The 15,797-nt window shown below is 40.0% G+C and overlaps 1 protein-coding gene across 1 annotated transcript; it reads left to right on the top strand.

Moving 5' to 3' along the window:
• Positions 1 to 362: 362 nt before the first annotated feature.
• Positions 363 to 14,686, top strand: LOC118123372 (myosin heavy chain, fast skeletal muscle). The gene is made up of 38 exons (XM_035180722.2): positions 363 to 566; positions 1,714 to 1,857; positions 1,942 to 2,098; positions 2,566 to 2,593; positions 2,701 to 2,815; positions 2,903 to 2,995; positions 3,083 to 3,146; positions 3,236 to 3,334; positions 3,418 to 3,521; positions 3,611 to 3,749; positions 3,834 to 3,952; positions 4,715 to 4,864; positions 4,962 to 5,132; positions 5,216 to 5,522; positions 5,668 to 5,756; positions 6,004 to 6,091; positions 6,196 to 6,313; positions 6,403 to 6,526; positions 6,656 to 6,792; positions 6,875 to 7,130; positions 7,218 to 7,460; positions 8,044 to 8,220; positions 8,301 to 8,446; positions 8,525 to 8,615; positions 8,703 to 9,092; positions 9,195 to 9,321; positions 9,403 to 9,521; positions 9,614 to 9,810; positions 10,273 to 10,456; positions 10,539 to 10,704; positions 10,786 to 10,910; positions 11,172 to 11,480; positions 12,595 to 12,798; positions 12,884 to 13,009; positions 13,092 to 13,262; positions 14,090 to 14,194; positions 14,335 to 14,430; positions 14,525 to 14,686. The coding sequence occupies exons 1-38, from the start codon at positions 363 to 365 to the stop codon at positions 14,684 to 14,686; spliced, it is 5,844 nt and encodes a 1,947-aa protein (XP_035036613.1).
• Positions 14,687 to 15,797: the final 1,111 nt, after the last annotated feature.

The raw sequence follows: 15,797 nt of genomic DNA, 5'->3' as shown, positions 1-15,797 counted from the left end.
ATTGATAATGCGACTTGATTGACATTTAAATAGCTTGACATTGCCAAGTTTGGAATGTCCGGTTTTCTCCAGCAGCTCATTCGTCTTGATAAAAGGAGCCTCAGCCTCCCGCTGGTCTTCACTTAGTCTCCCTGTCGCTGACCACTGGTGAGATCTATCATCTGCACTTCTGACACAGACATCCATCATTGGAGGAGGCCGAGAACTGTTCATCATTTTTTTGTGTGTGTGCCTTTTGATTCAATCCATCTGGGTTGTGCAGACCTGGTAAGTTAGACACAAAATAGAATCAATTTCAATTTGAAGTGATTGGACTAAAGTGTGTCTCAGTTTTCTTGATATTTTTGTCTTCAGGTGCCAACATGAGCAGTGATGCCGAGATGGCCCAGTACGGGCCGGCATCCATCTTTCTTCGTAAACCGGAGAAGGAGAGAGTGGAGGCTCAGAACCGTCCGTTCGATGCCAGAACAGCCTGCTTTGTGGCCGATGCCAAGGAGCTGTATATCAAAGGAGTCATACAGAGCAAAGAAGGGGGAAATGTCACCGTGAAGACTGAGGCTGATGAGGTAAATATATTTATATATTTACAATTACTGATAATAACCTTTAAAATATATTTACACTCGAAACAGTGAAAATAATAAATCCTCCATTTTTTCATTTTCATTCATTGGGTCCACATTCAATCTCTCAAGAAATCTGGTACATAACAATAAAGTAATAGATAACATAAAATAACAAATATATAAAATAAATGTAATAATAAAAATAGTAAATACATAATAAATAAATTGAGCAAAACAAATCTATCTGTATCTATATAAATATATGTGGACCAAAAATGTGTTGAAGGGAGAGTTTACTATGCCATACTATAACACAGTATTAGGGCTATACTGAAGAAGATAAAACAACTTTCAAGAATAATAGGAGAACCTGTGCTCACCGGAGCTCCAATTCTGGATCCAAAATCTTGAACCAATCTTATTGTTTCTCGAGAAACTATGAAACCACTTTGAATCTTAAACAATAACTTCACAGTCGAGCAATATCAAACATTTCCTCCTCCACTTAAGAGACTATTTCCTCAAAGTCTGTAAATTAGTTTCTCTAGAATAGATTCAGTTTCAGTCCTGATACTTATGATAATGTGACAAAAGAGGAAGTATTTTGTTATTTGGGAAACTTATACTAAAGTATAACTTAAGAAGATGCTCTATATTCCTCATTTTAACACAGGTTTCAGACTGGTCTTCTGATATTCCCTCTGTAAAATGACAGGTGGCCTAAAATAAGGTTACAACTTTCGAAATCTCATATTTTTTCCTGATAAGTGGCCCTGATACTATACTGGTCCTATCCCTTTCATGCACGGAAAATTTAGTTGGTAACCATATAAGGTCTGGAGCTTAGGTTAGTCAGTTTAAAAACCGAGGCAAAACAAATGCATATAAAGACAATATTTTCTATTTTTTCAAGCATAATATGAATGAAAATAATTACATCTCAGTTTTGTATTCATCAACGTTTTTCTATGCACTTTTTAAACTTGCAACGTGAGCTACATATTTTTAGTTCCTCATCAGATTGAATTGAATATTACATTTAAATCTTACATTTAATCTATTTAAATGTCCCTTTTTAAAATGTTACACTCTGTTTGTTCATATGCGGCTTCAATTTCCATGTTGCTGTTCTCATTTTATTTCTTAGATTGTAACAGTCAAGGAGGAAGATTGTTATCCCATGAATCCCCCAAAGTATGACAAGATCGAGGACATGGTCATGATGACCCACCTCAACGAGGCCTCGGTGCTGTACAACCTCAAAGAACGTTACGCAGCATGGATGATTTATGTGAGTAATGACAGGGATCTCTCGATGTGTCTAAGTGATTCTCTCTCCCTCACATCATCACATACTCTATATTCTCCTCTGCAGACCTACTCCGGGCTCTTCTGCGTCACTGTGAACCCATACAAGGGGCTTCCTGTGTACGAACCCAGGGTCGTGGCGGCCTACAGAGGCAAAAAGCGCATGGAGGCACCACCCCATATTTTCTCTGTCTCTGATAATGCATATCAAAATATGCTAACAGGTAAGAAATAATAATGCATTCACTGAGCATTTAACAAAATTACAAAGCATTGAAATCCTCTGATTGTTGTTTAAAACAGGACAAATGTTTTGATCAGGTTTGTCAGATCTATAGATAAAGTTTCTGACCTCCAAAGACAGACAAGTAGAAGACAAACAAACAATTAGAAATGCTGACAAAGACAGATAATTTTAAACATACAATTACAATAAAAGTAATTTTTAAAAAGTACAATAAATAGAAACCAGTAAAATTGGATACAAATTATTGTAATTTCCGCTTTAGACCACAGTGGGTGCTATTTTACAAAAGTTACAAAATCAAAAACACCTAAAAACATAGATTTACCATTAAAAGATTTCCCAAAAATTATAATTTCATGAATACAAAAGGAAGGTGGAGGTGTTGTAAAGCCCTATAAAAATATATATTATTAATATAAGTTCATATTTCTTCATCACTGACAGATCGTGAGAACCAGTCTGTCCTGATTACGTGAGTCTGTTACATTTACGTTAAAGATTTCCCTCTAAGTTAATCATTTAAACGAGTAAGTATGTTTTTGAAAATGACTTCAGACCACTTTTACTATTTGTTCGCAGTGGAGAATCTGGTGCAGGAAAGACTGTCAACACCAAACGTGTCATCCAGTACTTTGCGACAATCGCAGTGGCTGGAGGTGGTGACAAGAAAGAGCACTCATCTGGAAAAATTCAGGTGGAACAAACAACACAAATCCAACTCTTAACAAGATTAAATATAAATAAAACATGTTACTCTGATTAATCTGTCTGTGTTTTCCAGGGGACACTGGAAGATCAAATCATTTCGGCGAACCCTTTGCTGGAGGCTTTTGGGAATGCCAAGACTGTGAGGAACGACAATTCCTCAAGATTTGTACGTATGACCTCTAATAAAAGTAAAGGATATTATATTATATACTGTTTGCTTTAATGTGTAATTTTCCTGATTTTTATGTCATAGGGTAAATTCATCAGAATTCACTTTGGAACAACAGGGAAACTGGCTTCCGCTGATATTGAAACCTGTAAGTTTGTCTTTCCAGATGAATAATGCTCACTATATGTAAACTTACAATTGTTCATTTATTGTTATTTGATTTGGAATTTCATTTAGACCTATTGGAAAAGTCAAGAGTGTCATTCCAGTTGTCTGAGGAGAGGAGCTACCACATTTTCTATCAGATAATGACTGGACACAAACCAGAGCTCATAGGTACAGTGAATCCATTATATCTTGTCTTATAAGTTAGTTCTTTTTACTGTTTGCATGTAATTGTATCTGTTTGTCTCTCACAGAAATGCTTCTCATAACAACAAACCCATACGACTTCCCCATGATAAGTCAGGGGCAGATCAGCGTGGCCAGCATTGACGACAAAGAGGAGCTTTTGGCCACAGACGTGAGCGTTCTTCTGTCATTAGATTTGACTTAACGGCATTTAGATGCATTTTATTGGCTTAAATCAATGCTGTTATTTTGATTGAGCAGACCGCCACTGATATCTTGGGCTTCACCAGTGAGGAGAAACTCTCCATCTACAAGCTCACTGGGTCTGTGATACATTTTGGGAACATGAAGTTCAAGCAGAAGCAGCGGGAGGAGCAGGCGGAGCCCGACGGCACAGAGGGTGAGACTTTATCCTTGCGTTGTTTTGTCACAGGTAAAGAGATGCAGACCGAATAAATAAAATTGTTTGTTTTTTGTCTCTCAGTTGCAGACAAAGTCGCTTTCCTCATGTGCCTGAACTCTGCTGACTTACTGAAAGGCCTTTGCTACCCGAGAGTGAAAGTGGGGAATGAATATGTCACCAAAGGCCAGACAGTACCCCAGGTACACAAAGAGTTATTATGAATTATCCCTACATAGGAAATAACGAAAACATTGAAAACAGATATCACTGTGATGCTAAGTGGCAAGGTATCCCCCGCACCAAACCTGTCGTTTTTGTTTTGTTTGTTCTTGTATGTGATGAGGCTGTTCAAATCGACTTAGAGTCAAAAACTCATGAACGCTCAAATATCTTTACAACTACTTACAACTACCAATTTTGAGTATTGGGTTGTTGGATGGATTGGTTCTATAGGCTGTACAAAAATATATGACGCCATGACAGTTCCCAAAAAGTGAAGCCAAAACATCTCGATCAGCCCCTGGTGGCTGGCTGCAGTATATGTTATAAACCCTCCATCCTCCATGTTAGCAGATGGGACATGGACCAAAGTAAAAAGTCAAAATACACATCAAATACATTTTTCTCGAAGATGGTTTCTATCAGTGTTGGTAGTTCTCACACGTATGTTCATGATTCCAAGTGTTCATGTTTCTGAAAGGTTTGGTTATAATTATTGATATGAGATGATATAAAAACAGACTGTTAGACTGATATTTTGGCTTCATTTATGGTCAGTGGGAGGAAGTGGAGACGTGTCGTCCATCTTTAGATACTGCCAACGATTGGTTGGGGCAAAACATAAAAACCTTGGACAAATATCAGACGAGGAGATTGTTTTGCTCTGTAAGCGTATTGTATGTTTTATTAAGCCTGTTTGCGTATAGATCTATGTTTGTGTATCTTCAACACCTCCTGATCAGGTCACCAATGCAGTTGGTGCTCTGGCAAAGTCTGTGTATGAGAAGATGTTCTTATGGATGGTCATACGAATCAATGAGATGCTGGACACAAAGCAGCCCAGGCAGTTCTACATTGGAGTGTTGGACATCGCTGGATTTGAAATATTTGATGTGAGTTTGGAGTCTTAAGTTCAGTAGAGTCAGTTGACGTCGATGGTTATCAAGTTTTTGTGGATGTGTCATAAGTTAATAATAATTGTTGTCTCAGTACAACAGCATGGAGCAACTCTGCATTAATTTCACCAACGAGAAGCTGCAACAGTTTTTCAACCACCACATGTTTGTACTTGAGCAAGAAGAATACAAAAAGGAAGGGATTGATTGGGAGTTCATTGACTTCGGTATGGACCTGGCAGCCTGCATCGAGCTCATTGAAAAGGTAGGATTAATCTCACGTCCAATTTAATATTTGACTTACTTTCAAACACAACATCTCACATGTACCTGTGATCTATTCAACAGCCGATGGGCATCTTTTCCATCCTTGAAGAGGAGTGTATGTTCCCCAAGGCCTCAGACACTTCCTTTAAGAATAAACTCTATGACCAGCATCTCGGAAAGACGAATGCTTTCCAAAAGCCAAAGGTTGTCAAAGGGAAGCCCGAGGCTCACTTCTCTTTGTTGCACTACGCCGGCACCGTGGACTACAACGTCACTGGGTGGCTGGAGAAGAACAAAGACCCGCTGAACGAGTCTGTGGTGCAGCTTTACCAGAAGTCGTCAATGAAGCTTCTGTCCTTCTTGTATGCCTCCTTTTCTGGTGCTGAAGGTTAATGTTTGAATTATTAGTATCAGTGACAGAAGCTAAAATCCTTGAGATAGTCGAAGGATAGCTTTGAATTTTGTCAAGCGAACCCCACCATGTGCCAGGCTTCATTTGTAAAGGACGACTCATTTTTCTGTTTACTTTGTAGAATCAGGTGGTGATGCTGGAGGTGGAAAAGCAAAGAAAGCTGGAAAGAAGAAGGGTGGCTCCTTTCAAACAGTGTCTGCTGTTTTCAGGGTACAAATTGCAATAAATATATGTTGATATGATTTTTTGGCCCAAAATTATCATCCAAGGTGTTGCTTTCATGTAGTTTTCATCTACAGTAAATTCCATTTGTATAATATTAATGGTTGGTTGGATTGTTGAATATATGGGGCAACTAAGTAAGGAGAAACAAAGAATAAAGAAACTTGATAGGAAGGACCATTCTAAATGTCTGATATCCTCACATTAAGGTGCAATGGTAATTATGCATTTGCAGGAAAATCTGGGAAAACTCATGACAAACCTGAGGAGCACTCACCCTCACTTTGTGCGCTGCCTGATTCCAAATGAGGTTAAAACACCAGGTACAGGTTTAAGAACAAGTACTTTATATCTCCAAATTCAAGTGTGATATTCACTTATGCTTTTGGAGTTCATTTCCAGTCAATTCATGTTGATATGTCTTCAGGTATCATGGACAATCACTTGGTCATCCACCAACTACGCTGTAACGGTGTTTTGGAGGGTATCAGGATTTGCAGGAAGGGATTTCCCAGCAGGATCCTTTATGCGGACTTCAAGCAGAGGTAAAGAAAGATAAAAGAAATATATATTTCTAACTAATACTCGCACTTTCCTCTACACCATTCCAGATTGTGATGATGTGTCTGAACAGGTATAGAATCCTAAATGCGAGTGCCATCCCAGAGGGACAATTCATAGATGGAAAGAAGGCATCTGAGAAGCTTCTTGGTTCAATTGACCTTGACCACACGCAGTACCGATTTGGTTCTACAAAGGTATGTGTTCATTACCCTCATTGGGGGAAGTTATAAAAGCCTTTGAACCACTGAGAATACTCTTAACGCGAAGCAAAATTATTTATTTTAATGAACTGAATGCAGCATTACAGAACCATGTTGTTGTAGGTCTTCTTCAAAGCTGGGTTACTTGGCACTCTGGAGGAGCTGCGAGATGAGAAACTAGCTTCTCTGGTGACACAGACTCAAGCACTGTGTCGTGGTGGTCTGATGAGAAAAGAATACAACAATCTGATTGCAAAAAGGTAATATTATCACCAAAAATACTTTGTATTTGTCAAGGACATTAATATACCACTAATACCGTTGTTGCTGTATATGTGACAGAGATTGCGTCTGGATTCTGCAATACAATTTGCGCTCATTCATGAATGTGAAACACTGGCCATGGATGAAGCTCTTTTTTAAAATAAAGCCACTTCTAAAGAGTGCAGAGACTGAAAAGGAGATGGTGACCATGAAAGAGGACTTCGTCCAGTGCAAGGAGGATCTGTCAAAGTCAGAGTCCAAAAGAAAGGATATTGAAGAGAAAATGGTTTCTCTGCTGCAGGAGAAAAATAACTTCCTCCTGCAAGTACAGGCTGTGAGTATCCCAGCAAATGAAATTAACTGATCTCAGGCAAATCAGTCTCCAAATGACAGTACATAAGTGTTGTTGTGTTTTTCTTAGGACTCCGAAAATCTCTGCGATGCAGAGGAGAGATGTGAAGGCTTGATCAAAAGCAAAATCCAGCTTGAGTCCAAACTCAAAGAGGTGACCGAGAGACTGGACGATGAGGAGGAAATAAATGCTGAGTTGACCGCGAAGAAGCGGAAGCTGGAGGACGAATGCTCTGAGCTTAAAAAAGATATCGATGACCTAGAAATGACCCTGGCTAAAGTGGAGAAGGAGAAACATGCCACAGAAAACAAGGTTTGTGATGTCACTTGGACGACTGGTTCTGTTTACCTCCTACTTAATGCTTTATTATAATGGTGGTGGATTTTTGATGTATGGATCATTTAATATAAATTGATGGAGGTAAGTGCTCGACTGAATGCCAGTCTTCTGCAAAAACTACCAAACTGATTTCCATGAAACTTGTTGGAAAGCTGCGCTAAAGGTCAGGGAAAAACCAGTTAAATTTGTGCGCTGATCCAGATCAAGGGGTTGGATTTTGTCACTTTCTTTTTGAAGTTTGTGAGAAAGGGCATTTTCAAACATGGAAATGATTTATGGATCTTGATGAAAGAAATCAGGTATGTTTAGGTGACTAAACAATGTGTGCAATTTGGTGCAGATCCCAATCTGGATCTAGTGAATGTTAATAAGGCGACTGCTGGGCTTTGGCATGAGATATGCATTCTTCTGAATGCCATCTAAGTGCCATTCTAGTTAAAATAATAAGTTGATAACTGTGTAGCCATAAAACATATATATGTGTTCTCTGAATTCCTGATAGGGTTTGTTTCATTTCAGGCTTTCAATTGTATTGCATGGCTATTGCCTGTTGCAGGTCAAAAATATAATCGAAGAGCTGGCAGGTCAGGATGAAAACATTGGCAAACTGACCAAGGAGAAGAAAGCTCTTCAAGAAGCTCATCAACAGGCTCTGGATGATCTTCAAGTAGAGGAAGACAAAGTCAACTCTCTGACCAAAGCCAAATCTAAGCTTGAACAACAAGTGGACGATGTGAGTTGCTGACACAGGCATGTACCGACACTGACACTATACTCAACATTTTACTTAACCTTGTACCACTTGCTCTCCAGCTTGAGGGGTCACTGGAGCAAGAAAAGAAGATCCGCATGGACCTGGAAAGAGCCAAGAGGAAGCTCGAGGGAGATCTGAAGCTCGCACAGGAATCTCTGATGGATCTGGAAAATGACAAGCAGCAATCTGAGGAGAAAATGAAAAAGTAAGATTTGATCATTGGCAATGTGTGTGAGGGAAACAAGTTTGCTTTGAAACAACTTTTCGGTTTTCTTACCCACAGAAAAGAATTTGAGAACGACAAGCTGCTCACCACCATTGCAGACGAGCAAGCAAATAATAACCAGCTTCAAAAGAAGATGAAGGAACTCCATGTAATAAAGCTCTAATTCAATACATTGATCAGATTCATTAGTAACAACTCACCCCTCATCATGGAATATTGCATTTTCTGTTTTAAGGCCCGTATTGAAGAGCTTGAGGAGGAAGTGGAGGCTGAACGAGCGGTTCGGGCTAAGATCGAGAAACAGAGGTCTGACCTCACCAGGGAGATCGAGGAGATCAGTGAGAGGCTGGAGGAGGCAGGAGGATCCACCGCCGCACAGATCGAAATGAACAAGAAGCGTGAAGCCGAGTTCCTCAAAGTACGTCGTGACCTGGAGGAGTCCACCCTGCACCACGAGGCCACGACCGCTGCACTGCGCAAGAAGCAGGCGGACAGCATTGCCGAGCTCGGAGAGCAGAACGACAACCTCCAGCGAATCAAACAGAAGCTGGAGAAGGAAAAGAGCGAATTAAAGATGGAGATTGATGATTTGGCCAGCAATATGGAAACAGTTGCAAAAGCAAAGGTGGGATTTATAAATGTGAAATATTGTATTTGACCATGAGGGAACTTCAAACTGATTTAATTGCTTGAATGTCTCATTTGTGATGGTTGGATATTTTCACAGATCAACCTGGAGAAGATGTGTCGCTCACTTGAGGATCAGCTAATGGAGCTAAAGACCAAGAGTGATGAAAACACGAGACAAATTTCTGATCTCACCAATCAGAGGGCCCGTTTTCAAACTGAGAATGGTAGTTCTGTCCTTCCCTTTAGTTTAATTCATCCAAATCAGGACTTTTAACTAAGATGTGATTTCTTATTTGTCGTCATAGCTGAATTTTCGCGACAAATGGAAGAGAGAGAGAGTCTCATTTCCCAACTGACGAGAGGAAAACAGGGCTTCACGACACAGATTGACGAACTGAAACGCCGGATTGAGGAAGAAACAAAGGCAATAAAGGCTCACACTTAAAACACAATCGCATCTCTGGTTTCCTTGATTTTTCTTTCTCATGAGCTTCCGTGTCGATGTCCTCCTCACAGGCTAAGAATGCCCTGGCTCACGGTCTGCAGTCGGCTCGTCATGACTGTGATCTGCTTCGGGAGCAGTATGAGGAGGAGCAGGAGGCCAAAGCCGAGCTGCAGCGGAGTTTGTCAAAGGCGAACACCGAGGTGGCTCTGTGGAGGAACAAGTACGAGACTGACGCCATCCAACGCACCGAGGAGCTCGAGGAGGCAAAGTAATTGAATATTTAGATTGATGTATTGGGCAGATATTTGCTTTTAAGCTGCATTAATCTTTAGGTCTGTATTCACAGTATCAAACGACTATTACGTGAAAGATGTCACTCTTAAATGATTTAGCAAACACTGTTGACTGCTAACATGGAGGAGTCCAGGTTTATGACTTATACTGCAGCCGGCCACCAGGAGGTGATCAAAGTTTTCGCTTCATTTGTTGGGAGCTGCCATGTCGTCCAATTTCATGTCGTCAATGGTTTATTCAGACAACCACCTCTCACAAATTATCTTTATTTGAGCTGTAATGCAGATAATTTATATTTTAGACATAATTCTTTTTTCTTAGTTTTTAAAAAGCACCATTTTAAAGGGGGTTGTATCCAAAGCTTTAAGGGCTGTTTTTCTCCCCTTTCTATTTAATTCTGGTTTGTTGTATTCTCACCGACTGTATTTTTTTAAAGGAAAAAGCTTGCCCAGCGTCTCCAAGAGGCTGAAGAGCAAATCGAAGCAGTGAATTCTAAGTGTGCCTCACTGGAGAAAACCAAACAGAGACTTCAGAATGAAATGGAGGATCTCATGGTGGATGTGGAAAAGTCCAACAGCTTAGCTGCTACCCTTGACAAGAAGCAGAGAAACTTTGACAAGGTATTTTCTTTGACAATTAAATTCAATACCAAAACATTCGTTTCTGTTACATCATTAATGGTAAAAAACGTTATTAATTCAGATTCTAGCTGAGTGGAAGCAGAAGTTTGAGGAGACTCAGGCAGAGCTTGAAGGTACTCAGAAAGAATCGCGATCTCTGAGCACCGAGCTTTTCAAACTGAAGAACTCATATGAAGAAGCTCTGGATCATCTGGAGACATTTAAGAGGGAGAATAAAAACCTACAACGTGAGTGAAATCTAACTCTGAGGTAAAAAGATGTTATATATATTTTAAAACCACTATAATGTGCCATCTTTTGAAATGCAGAGGAGGTCTCGGATCTGACCGAACAACTTGGAGAGAGTGGGAAGACGATTCATGAGCTGGAGAAATTCAAGAAGCAAGTGGAAACGGAGAAATATGACATGCACACTGCCCTGGAGGAAGCTGAGGTACCCAATACTGAAAACATAGGCACCCAGTCATATTAGGTTGAACACCAGAGCTTGCAGATTTGTTGTCGGTGAATAGTAATACAGTTGCATGGTACAAATGCGGCAAACTGCCTTACTTGTCCGTCTACGGTCGAGAACTCAAAACACTTCTAAACACTTTGTTTGCGAGCATCATCCATTAACACAGCAAGACAATGTTCTTGCTTTACTCAACTGGTCATGATAACATGTACGTGTGAAAACTAAACTGTTTTTAAGGCCTCACTGGAACAAGAGGAGTCAAAGATCCTGCGCGCACAAATGGATCTAAACCAGGTGAAGGCTGAAGTGGACAGAAAAGTGGCGGAGAAAGACGAGGAGATCGACCAGATGAAGAGGAACTACCAGAGGGTGATGGAGTCCATGCAGGCCACTCTGGACGCTGAGGTGCGGAGCAGGAACGACGCCCTGAGAGTGAAGAAGAAGATGGAGGGAGACCTGAACGAGATGGAGATCCAGCTGAGCCATGCTAACAGGCAGGCGTCTGAGGCCCAGAAACAGCTGAGGACCATTCAGGGGCAACTCAAGGTACAACTACACCATTGTTTCATTCACCGTTGTTTACATCTCTTACCAGTAATATATTCTTCTTAAATTTGGAAAATGTATTCTTGCTAAATATTTTGCTGCTTCGGTTAATAGTTATTATCAATAGGTAGTTAATTTTGGTCAATAGAAGCAAAGAGATATTGCAGTGTAATGTAAATCACTGCTCTCATTGCAGCTCCTCTCATTGTTTTACCATGACTTAGTATTTTGCATTATCTTGTCATTAGCATTATTAATAACAAATCATTATTATTGCCTCTTTGAATTTTTTCTGTTTTATCAAAAAACGCAGATGAAAGAGCAAAGAAACAATCGCAGGTTGAGAAAAAAGTGTACTGCATAACAGATTTTTCGCTGATTGTCTAACCTCAGTAGAGCTAAGCTAGTAAGGCTACCAAAATCTATCTTACTGATGCAATCCAATCAGTCTCTTGAGAGTTTCCACACTGAAGCACCTCACAGGTTTCATCGTCTCACTTTAGAAACAGTGAATGTCTACAAGACGTTTCACTCACACCAAAGCAACTTTGGGTTCATTCTCTGGGGACCATGAAGTTGCTGTGAAATTTCAGTCTGGACCAAACTGGTCAACTGACATATTTTGATGCTCACCATCACTTAAGATTCAAAAACTTAGCAAACTCTAGATGCTGCAATGTTAATAGATTGATTAAAACCTAAATTGCGAAAAATGGTAATTAGCAGAAGTCTGTCTGTGTGTGTCAGACCTGCGGTACGCTGGCCGGCAACCTGCCTCTCCCCCAATGTCAGCTGGGATTATTGGCTACAGTCTCCCTCAACGATAAGCGGTTTAGATTATTAGCAAAGATTTTGACACTTCCGATTAAGTGGTGCTAAAGAAAAGATTGGGTGGTCACCATCACCTTTAGGAACCACCCTCTGGAGATGATTACATTTTTATATTTTGGTCAAAGTTTGACCTGATAGCTGTGATATTATGCTCTGGGCTAATGTGGACAAATTAACTAACCAACCAAACATCAGGCATCGACCTCCTTGGTACCCTGTCGCAAGCGAGACAGAAAGCACAGCTAAGCAGTGTCAGCATAACCAAGATGCGATGCATTTTCAGGACGCCCAAATCCACTTGGATGACTCGGTCAGAGGGGAGGAGGATATGAAGGAGCAGGTAGCCATGATGGAGCGCAGAACGGGCTTGATGCAGGCGGAGATCGAAGAGCTTCGAGTGGTCGTGGAACAGACGGAGAGGAGCCGCAAAATAGTTGAACAGGAACTGGTTGATGCCAGCGAGAGAGCAGGACTTCTTCACTCTCAGGTAGGTTTCAACTACAAGCATTGACATACTGAACAAATCCCTCTGATTTGCATTACCTCTACAACATTTGCGTCATCTTTTGCAGAACACCAGTCTTCTGAACACCAAAAAGAAGATTGAAATGGATGTAACTCGACTGCACGGTGAGATAGAGGAAGCCGTTCAAGAGGCCAGGAATGCAGAGGAGAAGGCCAAGAAAGCCATTACTGATGTAAGGGGATTTTACGGGCTTCTTATTTTTCCTTTTTATGAGATTACGAAATAAATCAGTACTACGGTTGTGGTGCCTTTAGGCTGCCATGATGGCTGAGGAGCTGAGGAAGGAGCAGGACACCAGTGCTCACCTGGAGAGGATGAAGAAGAACCTGGAGGTCACAGTGAAAGACCTGCAGCATCGATTAGATGAGGCTGAAAACTTGGCCCTGAAGGGAGGGAAGAAACAGCTTCAGAAGTTGGAGGCAAGAGTATGTATGCTGTCTGTGTCTTCTTACAACTCACAATTATAAACCATGACATAACCCTTCACACATTGAGAGGTGGATGAAAAGAAAAATGCAACGAATGTAAAATCCCATGATCAACTCATGAGTTGGTTGGCCATTCATGCATTTATCATGCGTGAAATTCAATCATCTTCTTTGGGATGATAGCAGGACTTCAATTACCCATGGTCCTCATTGTCAATCGGAATCAGAATCCTATTAATTTCGGTAGGTTGTCCCATTCAAGGAGTTTGCTTTGGTGTTTAAGTGGAAAAATAAGGGGAAATGTAAAGCAAATTAATAAAGAAGAGCTGAAAGTACAGAGAGAAAAAGAAAGAATAGGAACTTAAAGTACAAGAGCAACAACTGACAAACTATACAATAAAATTAAAAAGGAAAAAGAAAAGGAAAAAATACATACAATGTTTATGATATGAAAATATGTGAAATATGTAAAATAATCTCCATCAATGATGCTGGTTATTTTCATCATTATTGGATTCTTAATTTTTTTCCATAAAATACCTGTTGGAATTTTAAAGAGGCTGAATGTAACATATTTAATTGTCCTGTTGTTTCAGAGAAAGACCCTGACCCTAAATGATTAAAGCAGTTACTTGATCATCAAGACAGTTGTGTGAACGTTTTCATCCTCATCGTTATGTGTTTCATGCTGCAAACATAGAATCAGTTGCTCACAAGAAGGCTGCAGCCAAAGTCATGTTTCAGTCTTTGGAAGTTTGTGACTCTTGTGACTCATAAATACAACTCTCTTATAATGACATAATCTATTCTGCTCTCGTACTCAGGTCCGTGAGCTGGAGAGTGAGCTTGAAAACGAGCAAAAGCGTTCCAGTGAGTCCATCAAAGGAGTCCGCAAATATGAGAGGAAGGTCAAAGAGCAGACCTATCAGGTAAATCCAAGTTTCTTTATGTTTGTAATCAATGCAACCTCCTGCCACATGATTATGATGCTGTCCAAACAAAAGAGTCCTGAAAACAGAATCCTTGAGTGTCCTGTAACCTGAGGGAAATGTGTCTTTGCTCCTTTCAGTCTGAGGAGGACAAGAAAAACATCGTTCGACTGCAAGATTTGGTCGACAAGCTCCAGATCAAAATGAAGGCCTACAAACGACACGCTGAGGAAGCTGTCAGTGAATCTCTACCCTGTCAGTTAAAATAGAAAAATGACTTCAGAGATTTGTTGTGTGATCACCAATACATTAAACATGGTTGATTCGCAGGAGGAGCAGTCTAACATGCACATGGCGAGATTCAGGAAGGTCCAGCACGAGCTGGAGGAGGCGGAGGAGAGAGCTGACTTGGCCGAATCTCTGGCCAACAAGATGCGAGCCAAGACCCGTGAAATCGGGACAAAGGTACTGAGCTGCTTATATTTGAAATAAATCTTAAGTATAAGTCTATAAAGAGTGAAATATTGTTATTGAGACAGTTCTTCTGCTTGTTGTAAAGAGTTTGACTGGAACTCAGTGACAGTTGAGAAGTTAAAGGAGTTTTTTTTCAGTTTTACTTTCCTCTTGTGCGTTATATATGTTTTTTTGTGAATGTAAAAGTTCTGCAAAGTTAAAAAGCCCAAAGTCCGCCACTAAAATTCTGCATCATCTTGACGTCACATGATCACCCCACATTTGCATAACACATGACTAGCGGCTAGTCTGTCACGCCCCCTAACCAAGCCAGGTACAGCAAAAGTAGAGGCTCACATTTCTTACATATGCTGGAGGTGGTTGACCAATCAGAGCAGACTGGGCTTTATTGGGATGGGGGTCTTAAAGAGACAGGTGCTAAAACCGGATGTGGTGTTTTGGTCAGAGGCTAAAAGGAGGAGCTGCAGCAATGGACAGTATGAGGAACGTGATGTGTTTTCTCAACGTTAGAGCATGTAAACCTTTTCAGGTAATAACACAACTTAAAATGATTCGACTGAACATGAGCAGAATATGTGTCCTTTGAACACAAATGATCGAATACGATTAACAATCAGAGTTTTTGTCCAAGAGTCATAGAATTGATACTGCATGAAAAACATGCTTTTTTCATAAAATAATTTCTATGTGTTTTGACTTTATGATTCACGTTGATATTAGTAATATACTGTTATTTTAAGATGATGTATTAATTAACACAGATTTGATATAAATGTGTTTGTTTCCAGGCTCAAGAGGGACAGGGCGAGTGACGGAATGTGGAACAAGACTTTACCTGCAGTTCTAAACACCCTATCTTATAAGAGTGCATGAAAGTCATGTGAACAAATTATATATAGCGTATGCAGTTGTTTACTGTTTACCATATGAATATCACAGCATGACAACATATATCAGTTAATTTTACCAAAACGAACTCAAATAATTATCTGTCAAATTAGTGAACACTGTCATTCATACAACATTTAGTATTTATCAATTATTTGAAAATAGTCATATTGATGACATTCAAAAATGTCATCAAATTAACAAATAAATAAACAAATGACAAATGATCAACACTATTAAC

Source organism: Hippoglossus stenolepis, chromosome 16, assembly GCF_022539355.2.
Source record: "Hippoglossus stenolepis isolate QCI-W04-F060 chromosome 16, HSTE1.2, whole genome shotgun sequence".
Classification (NCBI taxonomy): Eukaryota; Metazoa; Chordata; class Actinopteri; order Pleuronectiformes; family Pleuronectidae; genus Hippoglossus; species Hippoglossus stenolepis.
Note: the sequence above shows the minus strand (reverse complement) of the source record. Positions and strands in the feature narration are given on the sequence as shown.